This window comes from Haemaphysalis longicornis, unplaced genomic scaffold, assembly GCF_048455015.1.
Source record: "Haemaphysalis longicornis isolate Haplotype H1 unplaced genomic scaffold, Haemaphysalis longicornis Haplotype H1 scaffold_10, whole genome shotgun sequence".
In the NCBI taxonomy this organism is placed as follows: Eukaryota; Metazoa; Arthropoda; class Arachnida; order Ixodida; family Ixodidae; genus Haemaphysalis; species Haemaphysalis longicornis.
The window spans coordinates 104,588,518-104,604,520 of record NW_027526204.1 but is presented as its reverse complement, the minus strand read 5'-3'; the positions used below and the strand labels follow the sequence as shown (position 1 = coordinate 104,604,520).

The 16,003-nt window shown below is 47.7% G+C and overlaps 1 protein-coding gene across 1 annotated transcript in view; it reads right to left on the bottom strand.

Moving 5' to 3' along the window:
* LOC144159997 (uncharacterized) overlaps positions 1 to 16,003 on the bottom strand; it is a 46,258-nt gene that overhangs the window by 27,657 nt on the left and 2,598 nt on the right. Inside the window, exon 2 of the mRNA XM_077691624.1 lies at positions 14,442 to 14,533. Within this exon, the coding sequence (XP_077547750.1) occupies positions 14,442 to 14,533 (92 nt within the window). The remainder of the gene's footprint in view (positions 1 to 14,441; positions 14,534 to 16,003) is intronic.

Below are 16,003 nucleotides of genomic sequence, written 5' to 3'. Positions count from 1 at the left end.
CTGGTCATTGTGTCCTCGGGGGCTTCTTCGGTGGCTCTTTGTTGTGCAGTAAAGAGATTATGTCAGCTCATGGTGCATGTATTCGCCGCGAGCTCGACATGTAGGTGGCGACAGCGTCGCGCTGCTAGTGTGGATGCTCCGCTGAGCGGCCCGTAAGAATGCACACTGTGGGCGCGCTTCGTGCCTTTTTCCCGCCGTATGTGCGCACGAAAGGTGCAAACAAGAGTGGTATGCTGTAGTTCGGTTCCTAAACGTTCAATGTATAGCATGGAAGCGGCAGTCAGTTTTCATTACTACGCCAAAAAAAGCGACGACTCATCGGGAATCTCAGAATGGCCGTAATTGTGACAATGAACTTGTACGCTGTGGCTCGTAGCAAGCTCGATCTTTCCAGACTACGGATTTGAGCCTTCAATAAGAGCATAAATAGAAACAAATCAGGAAGTATCGATCTCTTAAATTCAGTTTACAACGGCAATCTCAATCGCTTTCGATGGTAGCATGACGCATTCTTGCATTTGTGGGATGCCCTGAAATGGTAACACTACTTAACTGCCCTGAAATTCTTTCTAAGAGCTTACGATATTTTTTGTGTGTTCAAAAGGCAACACAAAATTACTGAAGTTTGATCAGCGCAGAAATATAAATGTAACCGCTCTAACGGGTCTTTTAAATGACATTTTAGCGCCTCTGAAGGAAGGTTTGATGAATAACGGTTTCGGATCACTTATTTACGGCTTTCGTCGCAAGTGAACTTGCGAATTGAATTATCGACGCACGCAGTACAATCAACATCTCATGTTTAGCTAGGTTTTCGCAGAGTGACAAGCAGGTTTACAGTGTGCAAACCAAGCTTCTGGGACCTCACAGTGAGCACAAATTTTCTGTTACGGCGGCTCTGTTGACCATTTGCGTTCCTTTTAAAATCTAACAGGTGCCTGCAACAGCGAGATGTGTTTGCATTCTTCCGTATAAGGTCGCTTACGAACCCTAAAGATGGCAATAAATGAAGTTGCGCTGTTGCAGATGTAGTAAAACATTTCCTTTTTATTTCTCGTTGCGAATCAGCGCAACGGGTTCCCGGTAACTACTTTGTTTTGTAAACTGAATATCGCCTTTGTCTTGGCGTTTAATTCTTGAGGATTGGTTAAAAAATGAAATTCTGGGCATTTAGTTTTTTTTCGAGAAGGGGGGGTCCTACCAACGTTGCAAGAGCAGCGAGAAGAGAACGCATGTACCGCGAAAAGCCAAACTATGGTTATCAATATTACTTACAATCAAAACTACACTAGGCGTCGTGTTCTGCAGCGGTGAAAGAGCAGTACCTATTTTTAAAACTGATTAATTCCCCTTTGGTCCGGGATTGTCCAGGTATTGTGGCTCGCCTTTTTCAAAATTGTATTGAAAGCAAGCATTGTGGAAAAAAAAATTAAAAAAAACAGCGAGTCATGGCACACACCCCTCACACATGTGGGCAACAACGTGCATTATATTACGCGTTTTCTCTTTCTTTAAACTTAGGTCCACCTTAAGAGGTTAAGACGTGACCATATTAGGCATTTGGTTATGCTGAGTGAGGCACGTTTCTGGACAAGGTGATTCATGTCGGATTTGAAAATGATATATATGAACATGACACACGAAATGCCACATGACAGACGCAAACTCACAACTGCTTAATTTTACCGAAGAATCCCCCTAAATACTCTTGGGCATCCATAGAAACGTATTTTAAATAATACGTAAAATTAGCAACTCGATACAGTTGAATAATTGTTTATTCCTCCTCCTCAGTATAAACAACGACTGTCCAAAAATAGTATTTATTTTAGAAAAGGTACGGGAAGGACACGATCACACAGGCTCTTGCGGGTGTAAAATACGTGTCCGGTAATGTATGGGCGATAGCGCACGGGTCGTGTGCAGTGTAAATGTTTTTGTTTGTTTCTTATTTCTATAAGAACACAGCGCAATTTTACAAGGGTGTGGAATTTGCCCGCGTGTGCACAGGTCTTGTCCCTTCTTACCCGTTTCGCGTACTAAACTTTTATCCTTTAAATAATCACCACGCCACCTTCAAAAATCACCCTTCGACGTTCCCGAAACGGCAGAACACTGCACTCAACAATAAGAAAAGTGCAATGTGTGGAAGCAATGTTTATAACACGTTTCACAATCAAGCGGTGACCAGGGCGAAGATGTTTCGTGGAATTAAACCAGCGCACTGACCCTCAACGGCCGCTGATTATTGCGTTTCTAGAGGAAATGCGCAAGCAGAGGTCACTATGTCATTGCTTACTGCCAAACGAGCTCACATATTGGTTGTTTTGTCGTGTGCAGCACGCGTCTTGCGCCGCACGCAACGTTAAAAAGCAGACGACGCGAGAGCGCCATCCACACTAGGAGCGGTTCGTCCCGCCGCCGCCAGGGGCCGACTGTGTTCGCGCTCGGGGCGAATAGCTATAGCACTGCCATGCACCCGGCCACAGAAACGACTTCGTCGGGACGGCCATCGTCGAGAACGAAAACTTGGTGGCACAACGTCACAATACCAATCGCTACCTTGGGACTCTCACTTTCGTGTACACGCATGGCCTGCGCTAGACAGAGAGGGGCTTTGTGAGATACCTAACGCGTTGAAAGGCTATCGGACGCGGCAGCAGGCTGACCCCAGTCACCCCTGAGAAAGAAAGCTGGTTGTGAAACGTCGGCTTCTCCATTTATTGTACCATTGTTTGCAGTGTAATTATAGCTTTTCATTTGTAGCCTCCCAACCAGACAGGTCGAAGCCAAAAGTTTACCTTCACTGCATGTTGTGTGGGTCCTACAGTAATGGGCCTACCCAATTTCCCATTGATTCCGCTGAATGACGATCATTTGCGACCCCACAAGCACGTGTGCATACGAACTTTTAGAGATATTCGAAGGCACGTCATCCCGCGGCTCACAAAACTTGCACAACATAGGCAGTTTTTTTTCTTTTTTCGTACCACCGGTGTTGGGAGTCTAAGCTACTTTCTAGTAGTCGACCAAGTGATAGTAAACAAAAACAAAAGAAAAGTGATTATGAGCGAGCTCTTTAATAACAAAGTTTTACTCGCAAATAATTGCAAATCGGCACGAACAAACTGGGTTCGAGAGTACAAGCTTTCGCGTTTCAAAGGCCTTGGAGATTTTTAAAGGTCGATAGTCGTGCTCTTTTGTCTCAAACGGCATTTCAATCAAATGGTTTTGAAAAACGTTGTGTGTCAGCTCAAAGGTGGCATTTTAGTCAAATGGGGATCCGGACATTTCGGCGCAGACATTTCGGTGGACGGACATTTCGGTGCACGGACATTTCGGGGGTCTAGGTCTTTTCGGTACAGGGCGTTTCGGTACGGTCTTTTCGGTACACGGACATTTCGGTGCACGGAAATTTCGGGGGTCCTGGTGTTTTCGGTACAGGGCGTTTCGGTACGGTCTTTTCGGTACACGGACGTTTCGGTACAGGACATTTTGGTACAGGGCGGTTCGGTACAGGTCGTTTCGGTACGAAAACGAATTCGAGCGAGCGTTTGAGGCAGCAAAATCCGCGCCCGTTGTTAACATGGGAGTTGCAAGCACGCAAATCGAACGTGTTTATTACAACTGTTGTTGCTCGTAATTTTACGTTATTTTAGGCCAGTAAAAAGATAAAAGAAAGGACACCAAACAGGCGCTGAAAGTTTATTGACGAAACCACCATGCATATATAATACATCCATGGAACGGAAACAAAAGCCCACATATATGACATACTTTTCATGATGTCATACCTTTCACTTTTTTTTGGAAGCTCGCAGATACTGCAGATGCTCGTTTTTGGCGATGACTTGTTTAAAGCGGTAGACACATGAACGACCGGCGGATGCGATTCGCATGCGACTGATCGTTACGAGTGATTGTTAGGACAGGTTTTGGCGGATCAGTCGCATGCGAATCGCATGCGCCGGTCGTACTTAGCGCCTGTCTTGCGTTTTTCTTTCTGTCCTTGTCGTCTGAGCTGTGGAATCATGACGACGACAATTGAGTGCTGTTGCGGCCGTTTTCTCGATTTCCCTGGGAAGGCCGATATGAGTGCTCTTGTATTAAAACACGAAGGTTCAGGGCCTTTTATTCTTACAATTTTCGCATGCAGGAAAGTCTGGCACATCCTGCACCCCAGACGGACAGAAGGGTTTGCGTGTTGAGTCCACACAGAAAAGCTACACTTTTAAAATGTTTTGAGCGGGTTTCCAAGTTATCCGATGTAAAAGGGTTGAGATTTGGGCGAGTTGGTAATAATGCATCTAAAAAAAAACTGCGCGGAAATTAACGGGGTTTTCTGCTGTCTTCGTGTGTTTTTGTCCAGGTTAATTTGCGCGCAGTTTTTTTTTTTATATTATCCGATGTGCCTGGAGTGGTAATATTACTGCGTAAGAATGTATGTCTCCAGCAACAATAAGTGTCGAATTGGTCACGCTGGAACATGTAAGTGTTATAGTAGATTAAATGTAGATTGATAGCTCCCAATTTTGTGAGGAATAATCGAAAAGAAAAATCACGAGACATTCCAGGTGAATGTGGATTACCAGCGAAGCTTGTCTTGGTACGTGACACGCAGGTGGCGCCAAATTTACCGGAAAGGTGTAAACTAATTTAATTTCTGTTGAAAGTTCACGATGGGCATCCTCAAGGAAGACATATACATTTATCCACGCACTTTTATTTTGACTCTAGCGAACGAGCAGACGGTGCATCATATTAGAGAGTTATAGCAGATCGGAAAAACGGTTCCGGTACGGTACACGGTAGCCGCTACGGGACCGTACCGGGAAGGCTCGTTTTTAGAGTTATAGCAGACCGTAACTACCGGCCATGCTACCGTGACTGGGAGCGACTTGTGTTGTACGTCGTTTGGCAATTTTTCGTGAGTCTGTGGCGCTTCCTGTGCTGAAATATTAGTTTTCAGTTCTCAAAAGCATTAGAAAAAAAACAAAAAAACATCCAACACCCCTACGGAGATTCGAACTGCGACTGCGTGAACATGGAGCGGCATTTTAACTCTACGCCATTTCAATAGATGGCGCCAGTAGGTCAAGCTCAGTACATACGGCTGGCTGTTTCTAGTTTTTCGTTGTATTTGAGAGTCCCTCGCACTGATACCGCCTGTTCCTCACTCGCCGATTTGTAGACGGGCCCCATGTTGCTGCTAATACTAGTTAAGTAGCCGTATCGCCTTTATTTAACCTAAAAGAAGCTATCGGACATGCGTCGTTCGACGACACAAGCCACGGCAGTTGGGCCGGGACCGTATTTCGCTTGCTGCTTGAGCTGTCAGAATCGCGTGGATTTCACTTGTTGCAACCTCATTTTTCTTAAACGATCTCATATTTACAATCCGTTCGACTAGGCGTGAGCCAATCGTACGTATCCTAAACTCTTCCAAAGCGGCCGCCAGCTTCCGAACGACGGACACGGTATGTCTCGGTACCGCGCGGCCAAGTCGCTCCGGTATACGGTAGGGTTCTGCGCATGCGCGGTGGCGTCCAGACGGTAGACGTTACCGTACCGGAACCGTTTTTCCGATCTGCTATAACTCTCTATTAACTAGTCTACTGATGGTGCGGATCGAGTGTTGAGACGCATAAGCTTGAGGTCAAGAACGGCGAGTGGCATTGGTGGTGACCGTGTACTGACAGTGCCTACACCGGGACATTTTTTTTCGAACGCCCCACGGTAAAGAACGCCTCACTCTTCAGATACGTAACTTTTTGTTTGCATACATGCAAAATACAAAAAATACTATATATTCAAATGAGCTTCGCCTAAAAAATGTATTTGTCATGAGGCGGCTCGCTGTCATTGTTTCGGAAGCCGGTTCCGAAAAGAGAGGGTGTGGGTAAAGCGGGGCTTAGGCGTTGCGCTGCTAAGCACAAGGACGCGGGTTCGATTCCCTGCTGCGGCGGCCGCTTTTCTGGTGGAGGCGAAAAGCAAGAACGACCATGTGTCCGGAATTTTGGCGCACTTTAAAGATCCCCAGGTGGAATCCACTGTGGTGCGCCTCATAAAACGTGAAGCGGGGATTTCCCCCTTTTGAACTAACGCTATTGCTCGTGACCCCCGCACTTCTTTATGTGTATCCAACATGAATGTTTACCAATTCACTCCAATTCGCGAATTGTATTCGGCCTTGTAACTGGAGTACACATATTCGGGGTGATTTAAATTCAGAATTTTTCTACAATACGTTTCGGAGTTCATATACAGTGAACACTCATGATAGCATTTTTTTACTCGAAAATATCGTTCCGCAGTTGTAGCTGTCCGAAATAAGTAATTATTATCGAATGCTTTTTTTTTTTTTCTGGTGGTATGAAATGTGCGATAAACAGGAAAATAGCGTAGTAGATAGACATAACCCGATATCTAGTAGTTGTCGTGAATTACTTCGCAGCGGACAACCTTTCCAAGCTCCGCCAAAATCCTAACGCAGAGGGCATCCGCTTTCAGAGTAGAGGGCAGCGCAATGAACGGGACGAAGCGAAGACGAGACAAGCACAAAGCGCTTGTGTGTGTCTCGTCTTCGCTTCGTCCCAACTTTTGCACCAACCGGCTCAAGCTTTAACTATTCTGAGGCATCCTCTTGCCATCCCACAATAGTCGCGGGGGAACTCTATTGAAGTGACTCCCCGCTCACAGACGAACAATTAACTTGAGGAGAAGGAGTTGACCGCGCCGTCGCACTTGACAGTCAAACCGGTCGAACGCCGCGACCGCCCCGAGAAGAATGAGGGAAAATAGCCCGTGTAGGCAAAATTCCATTCTGCTACGGCACGTGGTGGCAGCTTTGAGAACTAGGGGCGCTTGGGCAGGAATCCTGGACTCGCGCCGCAAGCAGAAAGCCATCCGCAACGTAGAATCTCCGCCGCAACAGGCAAGTGTCTCTGCACAGCATGCCCGCTCGACGCCGCGAGGCCAGAGAAGACCCACACCGCGAATCGCTCCGATTGAGCCGTTCCCCCCGAACGACGTTAAGATTGTCCTGCGCCCACGAGGCGGACTAGCCTTAGCCACGCTTCCGGTAGCGGCTCTCGCGGACATAATCCAAGCGCATGCTCAAGTAACTCCCAACTGTGAAGATCAGATCCGCATTCAGGCAAGATCCAATTTTATTGTGGTCAGCACTCCTTCCGAAGACCGAGCACTGAAATACGCAGCACTATCATCCATCCTAATCGGTGAGCAACGTTACGAGGTAGCAACTCATGTACCAGCGCCAGCAAACACGGCTCTGGGTATCATCTTTAATATCCCCGAAACGGACACTCCTGATCAAATAGAACAAAGTATCTACAACTACAATCCTCACCTTAAGATCCTGGATGTTCGCCGCCTCAACACCTCGAACATGGCGCAGATACTTTTCGACGGGCCACACGTGCCATACTGGATTCGGTACAGAGCGGCTACATACAGATGCAAGCCTCTACGCCGGAAGACCGAAGCCTGCGCCCTGTGCTGGCAGTCGGGCCACCGCCCGGATGTGTGCCCGAACAGGCAAACCGCACCCCGCTGTCCTCGATGTGGCATCACCGACGCCCCCGAAAATCATCCCTGCACTCCGCAGTGCATAGTATGCGGAGGAAGCCACCTCACGGGTTCAGCGGACTGCCCGCGACGCTACAGACCGAGGCCCAGACCGCTTTCCTATGCGCAAGTCGTGGGACAACAAAACCCTCCAACACTTGACTCCTTCCCACCGCTACAATCTAAGGACCACAAGAAGTCGTCATCCAAAACGGCCAGCAACGAGCGACACTCCAGCAACTCTCAACACCTGATGACCAAGACACCACCTGGAATAGAGCGGCAACAGGTGAGCGGCTCACGTGCGCCTCCCAGCTCACAGCTCCATCCCCCTCCTGTCATCCCCCCAATTGACAATCCCCTAGCTGATGTATTACGAGAATTACAAACCATCCGAACGGAAATCGCCGCCCTTAAGGAAGAAAATGCAGCTCTCAAACGAGAAAACTACATGCTCAAACATCACCCTCCCCCTAGAGAAAACCCCACGTCGCCTCCTCCTAAGCGCAAAGCCCTCTCGAATTCACCCTCAGAGGAACCGCAGAATGAACCCACCGAACGGTCGGCCTCGCAAACAGAAACACGCTTCGAAAAGCTTGAATGTACCCTCATAGAACAGGAAGCCGAATACACACAGTTCTATCAATCACTTCTTAGTGCCCAAGCGGCTATGCAAGCATCGATAGAGGCGATGAGGGCGGAACTGCACGGCTGTCTCAGTCAATTCGTTACTCCGTATAATGCGCCTCTACCCCAGGACTTTGACATCACGGATGAAGCTAACCCCTAAAGAAATCTGTATCTGGCAGTGGAATTGCCGAGGTTTTTTCCGAAAACGTTCTCTTCTGGAAATGTTAATAAGTACGGTTGCTAAACCCCCCTCCGTCATAGCAATACAAGAACCTGGTCTTCGAGTCAGATTAAGTGGATACCAATCATTCCAAGACCCCAACAACCCATACACCGCAACTCTTGTACATCGCAACATTTCGGCAACCCATAAACGCTTCGACAGCGTGCCCATACCGCACGACATGATTACCATGTATCCAAAATGTCCGTCTTCTCCTCGTCTGTATATACTTAACGTATACAGCGGCCCAAAAGAGCATAAACACACTTTCAGAACCCTGTTTTCCCTAGCCAAACAAGAAGCGAAGAATCATCCTCTCCTAATAGTCGGAGATTTTAATGCCCCACACACTGCATGGGGCTATTCTACAATCACCAAAAAAGGACGCTTACTGTGGGAGCATACACACTCGCACAGGCTCACTCTCGAAACACCACCGGACATACCAACAAGAATAGGAAATAGCGCACAGAGAGATACCACTCCGGATCTTGCATTCACTCACAACATAAAAAATGCCTGTTGGAACAATACGGATAACCATTTAGGCAGCGACCATTATATCATACAGCTTACCATCCCATCCAGCGTCACCCCTCAACCTGAACGCAAACAAAAATGTATAACGGATTGGCATGCCTTCAGGATAACCCGCAACCAATGCTATGAACAGTCCTCCGAACAACCAACCCTAGACACGTGGGTTGCGGACCTAATTAGTGATAAGAAAGCGCATGATCAGCTACTTGATCCAGAAATTCAGGCAGACATGGTAGACTCGCGCCTCCATAGCATGTGGGCAGCCCTACGTAGCCTACGAGAAAGGTGGAAAGCCACTAAACACAATAAACGACTAAGAAAGAAAATAGCTGAACTCTCACACAAGACAGAAAAATATGCGACTGAGCTAGCAACCCGTAGATGGGGAGAAATTTGCGATCAATTAAGGGGAACACTCAGTATGAAACGCACATGGTCCCTGCTTAGGCACCTACTGGACCCGTCTCAGTCCAAAACAGCACAAACTAATCGCATGACACAGTTAATACACAGCTACCCTGGTACACAACAACAGCTCCTTACAACTCTCAAAGAAAAATACATTCCCAGTGGTGAACAACGCCCCCTTCCTGACTATCGGGGAGTTCCTAATGAGCACCTAGATGCAGACATTACGGAGGCGGAAGTCAGGGCAGCACTTGTTAATCTCAAAACTGACTCAGCCCCGGGTAAAGATGGGGTAACCAACAAAATGTTACGTAATCTAGACGACAACTCTGTTACCACATTAACTTACTTCTTTAACCAACATTGGAATGCAGGTACCCTGCCTGAAACATGGACTCACGCAAATATCTCTTTAATTCCAAAGCCTGGCAAACCCTTGAGCATTGATCACCTTAGACCAATATCACTCACATCTTGCATAGGGAAACTTCTTGAGCATATCATACATTCTCGCCTCCTCAAACTCATAAATCAAAGGAACTCTCTCCCACCCACAATGTTTGGCTTTCGTGCTGGGCTCTCAACTAACGACATTCATCTTCAACTTCATCATGACATCCTAGCCACACCACCGCGGGCCGACACAGCTGCAATTCTAGCCTTAGACCTTACAAAGGCCTTTGATAGAGTCACGCATCAGGCAATATTACAGGGCCTTTCTACTATCTCCCCCGGCATAAAAACATACAACTACATCAAAGCCTTCCTCACCTCACGAACAGCGACGCTCCGCCTTGGTCCTCTAGAAACGGAAGAATTTAGCTTACCATAAATAGGAACACCGCAAGGAGCAGTGCTTTCACCGCTACTCTTTAACTTAGCCGTACTTCAAATCCCGGAAGCACTGAACAAAATACCAAATCTTCACCATAGTCTCTATGCGGACGATATTACACTCTGGACGAAGGGGGGCAGTGACGCCGAAATAGAAGAAATTCTCCAAGCTGGTGCGACAGCTGTAGTAGAGGGCGCTGCCCTCGCTGGCCTCCAATGCTCCCCCACGAAATCTGAGCTATTGCTTCTACCCCCAAGAAAAAGACAATATTGGAATCCAAATATCCATGTTTACAATGCGTCAACCCCTATACCGATTGTCTCAAAAATCAAAATTCTCGGACTCACTATAAATCGCTCCAGAACTACCACGGACTTTATAAAACAACTTTCTTCTCACGTCACCCAAACCATCGGGTTAATTAAACGCATTGCTACCCGAAATACCGGCGTTAAAGAAGCTGATCGACTACGTTTAATCCAAGCATTTATCATCAGCCGTATTGCTTACTCCCTCCCGTACCTCCTCCCAACTGACGCGGACCTAGCGAAAATAAATTGTCTAATACGGAAAAGCTATAAGGTTGCCTTACAACTCCCACCCGGCACTTCCACTGCCAGGCTTGAGGCCACCGGTACCTACAACATGGCACAGGAGCTCATAGAAGCGCACCGTATTGGACAACTGAATCGACTAAGCAAAACACTTCCCGGACAGCATCTGCTTCAACGCCTCCAACTCAACGCGCCCATCATCACAGCTTCTAAGTCTTCTATCCCACTGGAAATTCACGCTGACATCAGAATCCGCCCTCTCCCTCGAAATATGCACCCTGATGCACACCGGGGCCGCAGGATGCACAGGGCCAAAAAGCTTGCAGAAAAGTACCCGATACGCCCAGACACAGTGTATGTCGATGCAGCTGAATATCGGCACCGCAATGCATTCGCTATAGCAGTCATCAACTCCCCAAACAATCCGCCACTCACTTCTCTCACGATCCGCACGGCAGAACCGGTCACGGCGGAAGAGGCGGCAATCGCAGTAGCCCTTGCAAGTCGGCCACCACCCTCAATCATATTTTCTGATTCGAAAACGGCCATTAGAAATTATGCTGCGGGTACCATCTCACCCCAGGCCCTAAAACTTCTCCTCCAAAACCCGCCTACTACCCAAGTTGAGCTGATTTGGACTCCTGCCCACACTGGGCTTGGGGGTAACGAGGTGGCACACACGACAGCCCGAGCACTCATCTCCCGGGCGTGCGCCACCTCCGTAGCCTCTCACGGAGCCAGATCAGCCCGAGATAGCCTATTGAGCTACAACGAATTAACTACTCATTACCGCCTCTCTCGCCTCAAATACCCACTGACTTACACGGAAGAACGACTATGGAGGCTCGCACAGACCGAATCCCTTCCCAATAGGGCCCTCCTCCATCACATACACCCCTCAGTTTATCCCTCTCCCTTTTGCCCGCTATGCGGAGACAAGGCCACGGTGCAACATCACATGTGGGCCTGTCCATATGATCCCCTCCCTCAAATCAATTCCTCGGAGCTCTGGGAGGCAGCGCTGAGCTGCTCTGACCCGGAGAGACAGAAGATCATCATAGCCAGGGCTACGAAGGTCGCCGCACAGCTCCGGCTGCCGGCCACCTCCCTCGCTTAGAGGTCTTCTTTAATAAAGTGCTTCTCTCTCTCTCTCTCTCGGGGTACGGGCTAGCTAGCGTGTCTCCCCACTACTCATGGTTGGAGGAGGGGATGGCGGGGAGGGATGGGGTGCGAGAGCCCGCCCAGATCATATGAGAGAGTATGCGCGGTTGGGGACACGTTGTAAATATTTCTTCGCCCGTCCCTCCCCTATCGTTTTTTTTTTCTTTCAACCAACCGACGTTGTATTTTGACTGCCTGCCAAGCAACAATGGTGCAGGGGTGTAGTTAACGCCTCCGATGTAGAAAGTAAGCACGTCACCTTCTTACATTTTTAATGAAGCCCGAAAAGGCACACACGCGCGTTTCTAGGGCTCGGTGCTTCGAATATTGTTAGCTGTCGGCGCAGGTTTTTCGCTATGAAATCCCTTTTGAGGAATATTTCACACCCAATAGCTCTCTGCTACTTTTTCAGAGCGCTTAGTTGTTTCCACGTGGTTGTCGTCATTATCATCATTGTCGTCGTCGTCGTCATCATGAACAGCCTACTAAGGTCCACTGAAGGACGAAGGCCTCTACCATTAACTTCCAATCGCTCCTGTACTGCGCTGCGAAGGTCCGTTCTTTACCACCAAAGTCCTCATATCGTCCGTCAACCAAGGCCTTTTTTTTATTTCAATCTCATTTTTTTTATTTCACCTATGATATTCTCACGTAGCCCAAAACGACGCAGTTGTCGAAGGAAAAACAAGTTTACTGGAGCTAAATTGTGCTCCCCTAACAACTAAAAAAATACACAGGCGGCGAAGCAGCAGTTAACAAAGTGACGTGCGCAGGCGAGTGTCGGCGAATGGAATGTCGCGGCATCTGCTCAGCGGGTATTTATCTTTCAGCCGGAATGTTTCTCGAACCATCGAAGTACACCGAGAACACTTTAGATCAAAGAAGATTGTTCTAGGCTGGTGACGTTAGATCGAAACAATCTTCCTATCAAAAGAGATAGCAAGTGCGCAATACAGATCAATCAATGTAACACGCGCTTCACTCGCCACACGGATAGCCACGCCCGGCGAGGCCGGGCGGTAAAAGCAAAAATATAAATAAACAAAGGCTATGCGCGGTTCGCGGCAATATCATCTTCTATAATCTGTTCCCTGTTCCGGGAAGCCCGTTTCGGGCCCCTAAGTGCTGCTCCTATCATTCTTATTTCCATTGCGATGGCCACCAGGCATCGCCATGGAACAGGTTATATAGAAATAGAAATTCTGGCACAGAATTATATAGAATATAAAAATTCTGGCACAGGTTATATAGAAATAGGCCGGGAGATTGTGCGTGCATATGCACGATGCCGTCTCGGGAAAAGGTACATGCAAACTAAGTCTGCTCGAAGGTTTAAGGAAACTAACGTAAATGAAGACTAATCAGTCTGACCGAACTGAATACTAAGCCGATAAATCTACCGATTTGCTAAACTTCGATTTTATTCTCGCTCGCGGGAAAACAGAGTTCTTGCCAGAGTGTGAAAAACAAACGAGCTATCCCAGAATGTCTCACCCACGCTACAAGCTCAGGCCGAATCTTTCCATCCTTGGGATGCAGATTCCCTTTTACATTAGTTCTATTAGTTCTTCTATTCTTCGATATCTTCTATAATTTCTATAATGTTTTCGCACGGTGACCGCTAGACAATGCTCTAATTAAGCGCCCTTTCTTAGAGGCCCGAACGCTGGAACGTGACAGACAAAAGTGGCATAACAATAGTTAATTAAATTCGCAGTGCTTCTGTAATGAGCAGCATCAATGCGCCGATAACTTTTAAGTGGTACTGAGTTTGCGTTCCGAACCATCTTGTTCCACCTGAGTTGCCTTTTGTGAAGGAAAACTTGACAACCATCTGAAATATAGCCGCACGGCTACAAAGGAAACCTATACAGCTTACTTAAAAACTCCGCAGTCTAAAGAAAAATCGTCCTCGTCCTGGACACGAACCGGGACGCGTATTTCCAGAGGCTTCCCTGCCCAGGACACCCACGTGACATGTCTGTTCTCCCGATGGAGAACGGTAATTAAACTTCGTCATCGGCTGCCCCGCAAACCTAAAGCGACCTAAAACGCACCAAGTCACCATTATTAACGAACACACCGCGTAGATTTGAGTTTAGGAACAAAATTTTAATTTAGAAATCGAAATTAAGCAATGAAAAAAATTAAGAGATAAGACCTGCTGGGGCTCGAACCCAAGCCGTCAGCACTAATACTCAGTACCCTACATCGAGGCTACAGAGCCCGAACGAGGGGGGGGGGGGTGGGGTCACTGTAGCAGGCGCTCAAAAGAATAGCGCCCGCAGTGACATCACACGTGTCACGTGGGTGCTCTGTTCAGCGAAGCGTTTGGAAACATGCAACCGGCGTCACGAAATTGCGAAATTTTCTTTCGCGGAAACTTTCCTCCACCTTAGCGGTTTCTCCTGAATGGGGTCAATCAAATTGCCATTTACGTTTCGGCGTTACGTGGCTTCTATCTGCAAACCCTCGTAGGAAGAATTGTAAAGATAGTACTCACCAGACGTATTTCCGAGGAGCGAGGTCAACAAGATGAGGACCGCAAGGACGAACGGAGTCACCAAGATCATCCCAGAGAGCCAGTTGCTGCCCCTGTTAAGGTAAAGAGAATGACCAGTTCTTGTGGCACACAAAACGGCTAGGTCGCGGGTTCGATTCCCTGCCGCGGCGGCCGCTTTTCTGATGGAGGCGAAAAGCAAAAACGCCCGTGTGTGCGAGATTTTGGCGCACGTTAAAGATCCCCAGGTGGTCAAAATTAATCCGGAGACCTCCACTACGACGCGCCTCACCGCCTGCGTTGCGTCGGCGCGTTAAACCCTACAATCAATCAATCACAAAACGGCTGCAAATTCTTCGTACCACGTACGTGCTGAAATTTTCTTTGGTCTGCCGCAAATCTAGCGACTCTATAGGCTCGTCTCTTTGGTAGCAGTGTTGATGCAAATTCTTTCCGTTTTAGGCGCGAAGCCTCCTAGGGGTTCGGGCTGTTGGCGTCTCCTGTCGTCGCCGCCGCCATCGTTTCATGTAGTCACGGTACTAAAACACCGGGACACTCGTTTACGCCTCTGGCAGGAACACTTCGTAACGCGTACTAGAAAAACACCGGAACGCTCGTTTACGCCTCGCGCTATAAGGCTTCGTGCTTCAAATACACGGGACTTTTACAGCAAAGCTGTATACCTCTACGCCCAACGGTTTCATCTCCGTTGGAAACGCCAAGGCGCCATGAATACACTTATACACTGCATGCTTCGCCTCTCCAGGGTTCACGTTAGTGGAGATGGCTCGGGAATTTTTTTATAAGCAGCCCCCACTCCCCTCCCTCTTGCAAGCAAACATATTGCGTGGGAGGCGACACGGTGCTTTTGTCAGACGTTATGAGTTGACATACACCGGCTCACATAGACACCAGGCATAAACTGACTGCGACATAAAGCTTTACAAACATGTTTTCTCTCTCCCTCTCTAAAGATTTAAATTCAACGATTTCAAAAAAGGACACACGGCTAAAAATTACTCTGCAGTCGATTTTATGGCTTGCCGTGATCTTCGGCTCTGCATTACTCCTACAGTTGCGCGCGCACGCGCGCAATCTTTTTACAAATCATGCACTCACGCTTACCTGCGCGCATTCATTATCCGATAACCACGCTGGCAGGTTGAGCCGCACTCCTAAATTTTATTTTGATGAAATGTAACAGTAAGCATTTTAAAAGAGGTCGCAAAGCACTGAGTCTATAAAAGGAGAAATACAGGATAGGATTCTTTTTGTACGGCTTTGTGTAAGTAACCCCTCTTTAAAATAAATGAAGAACACCCCTACTGTATTCCCCATTAAGGACCCGGGTAGCTGCAGAGTAGACCACGCTCGAAAAGCCTGTCTGGCGCGAACTGACACAAGAATGTACTTATTATTCTTGTTCGTATATAAACGTGACAAGTTGACACTCAGTCTGGTTTAATATCTACGTTCTAGCGATGCTTTGTTACTGCATGCGAAACATGTCCATTTGAGGGTGGAAATCACAAGCGGGTTGCTGAAACTTACCGAATCCGCTTCGC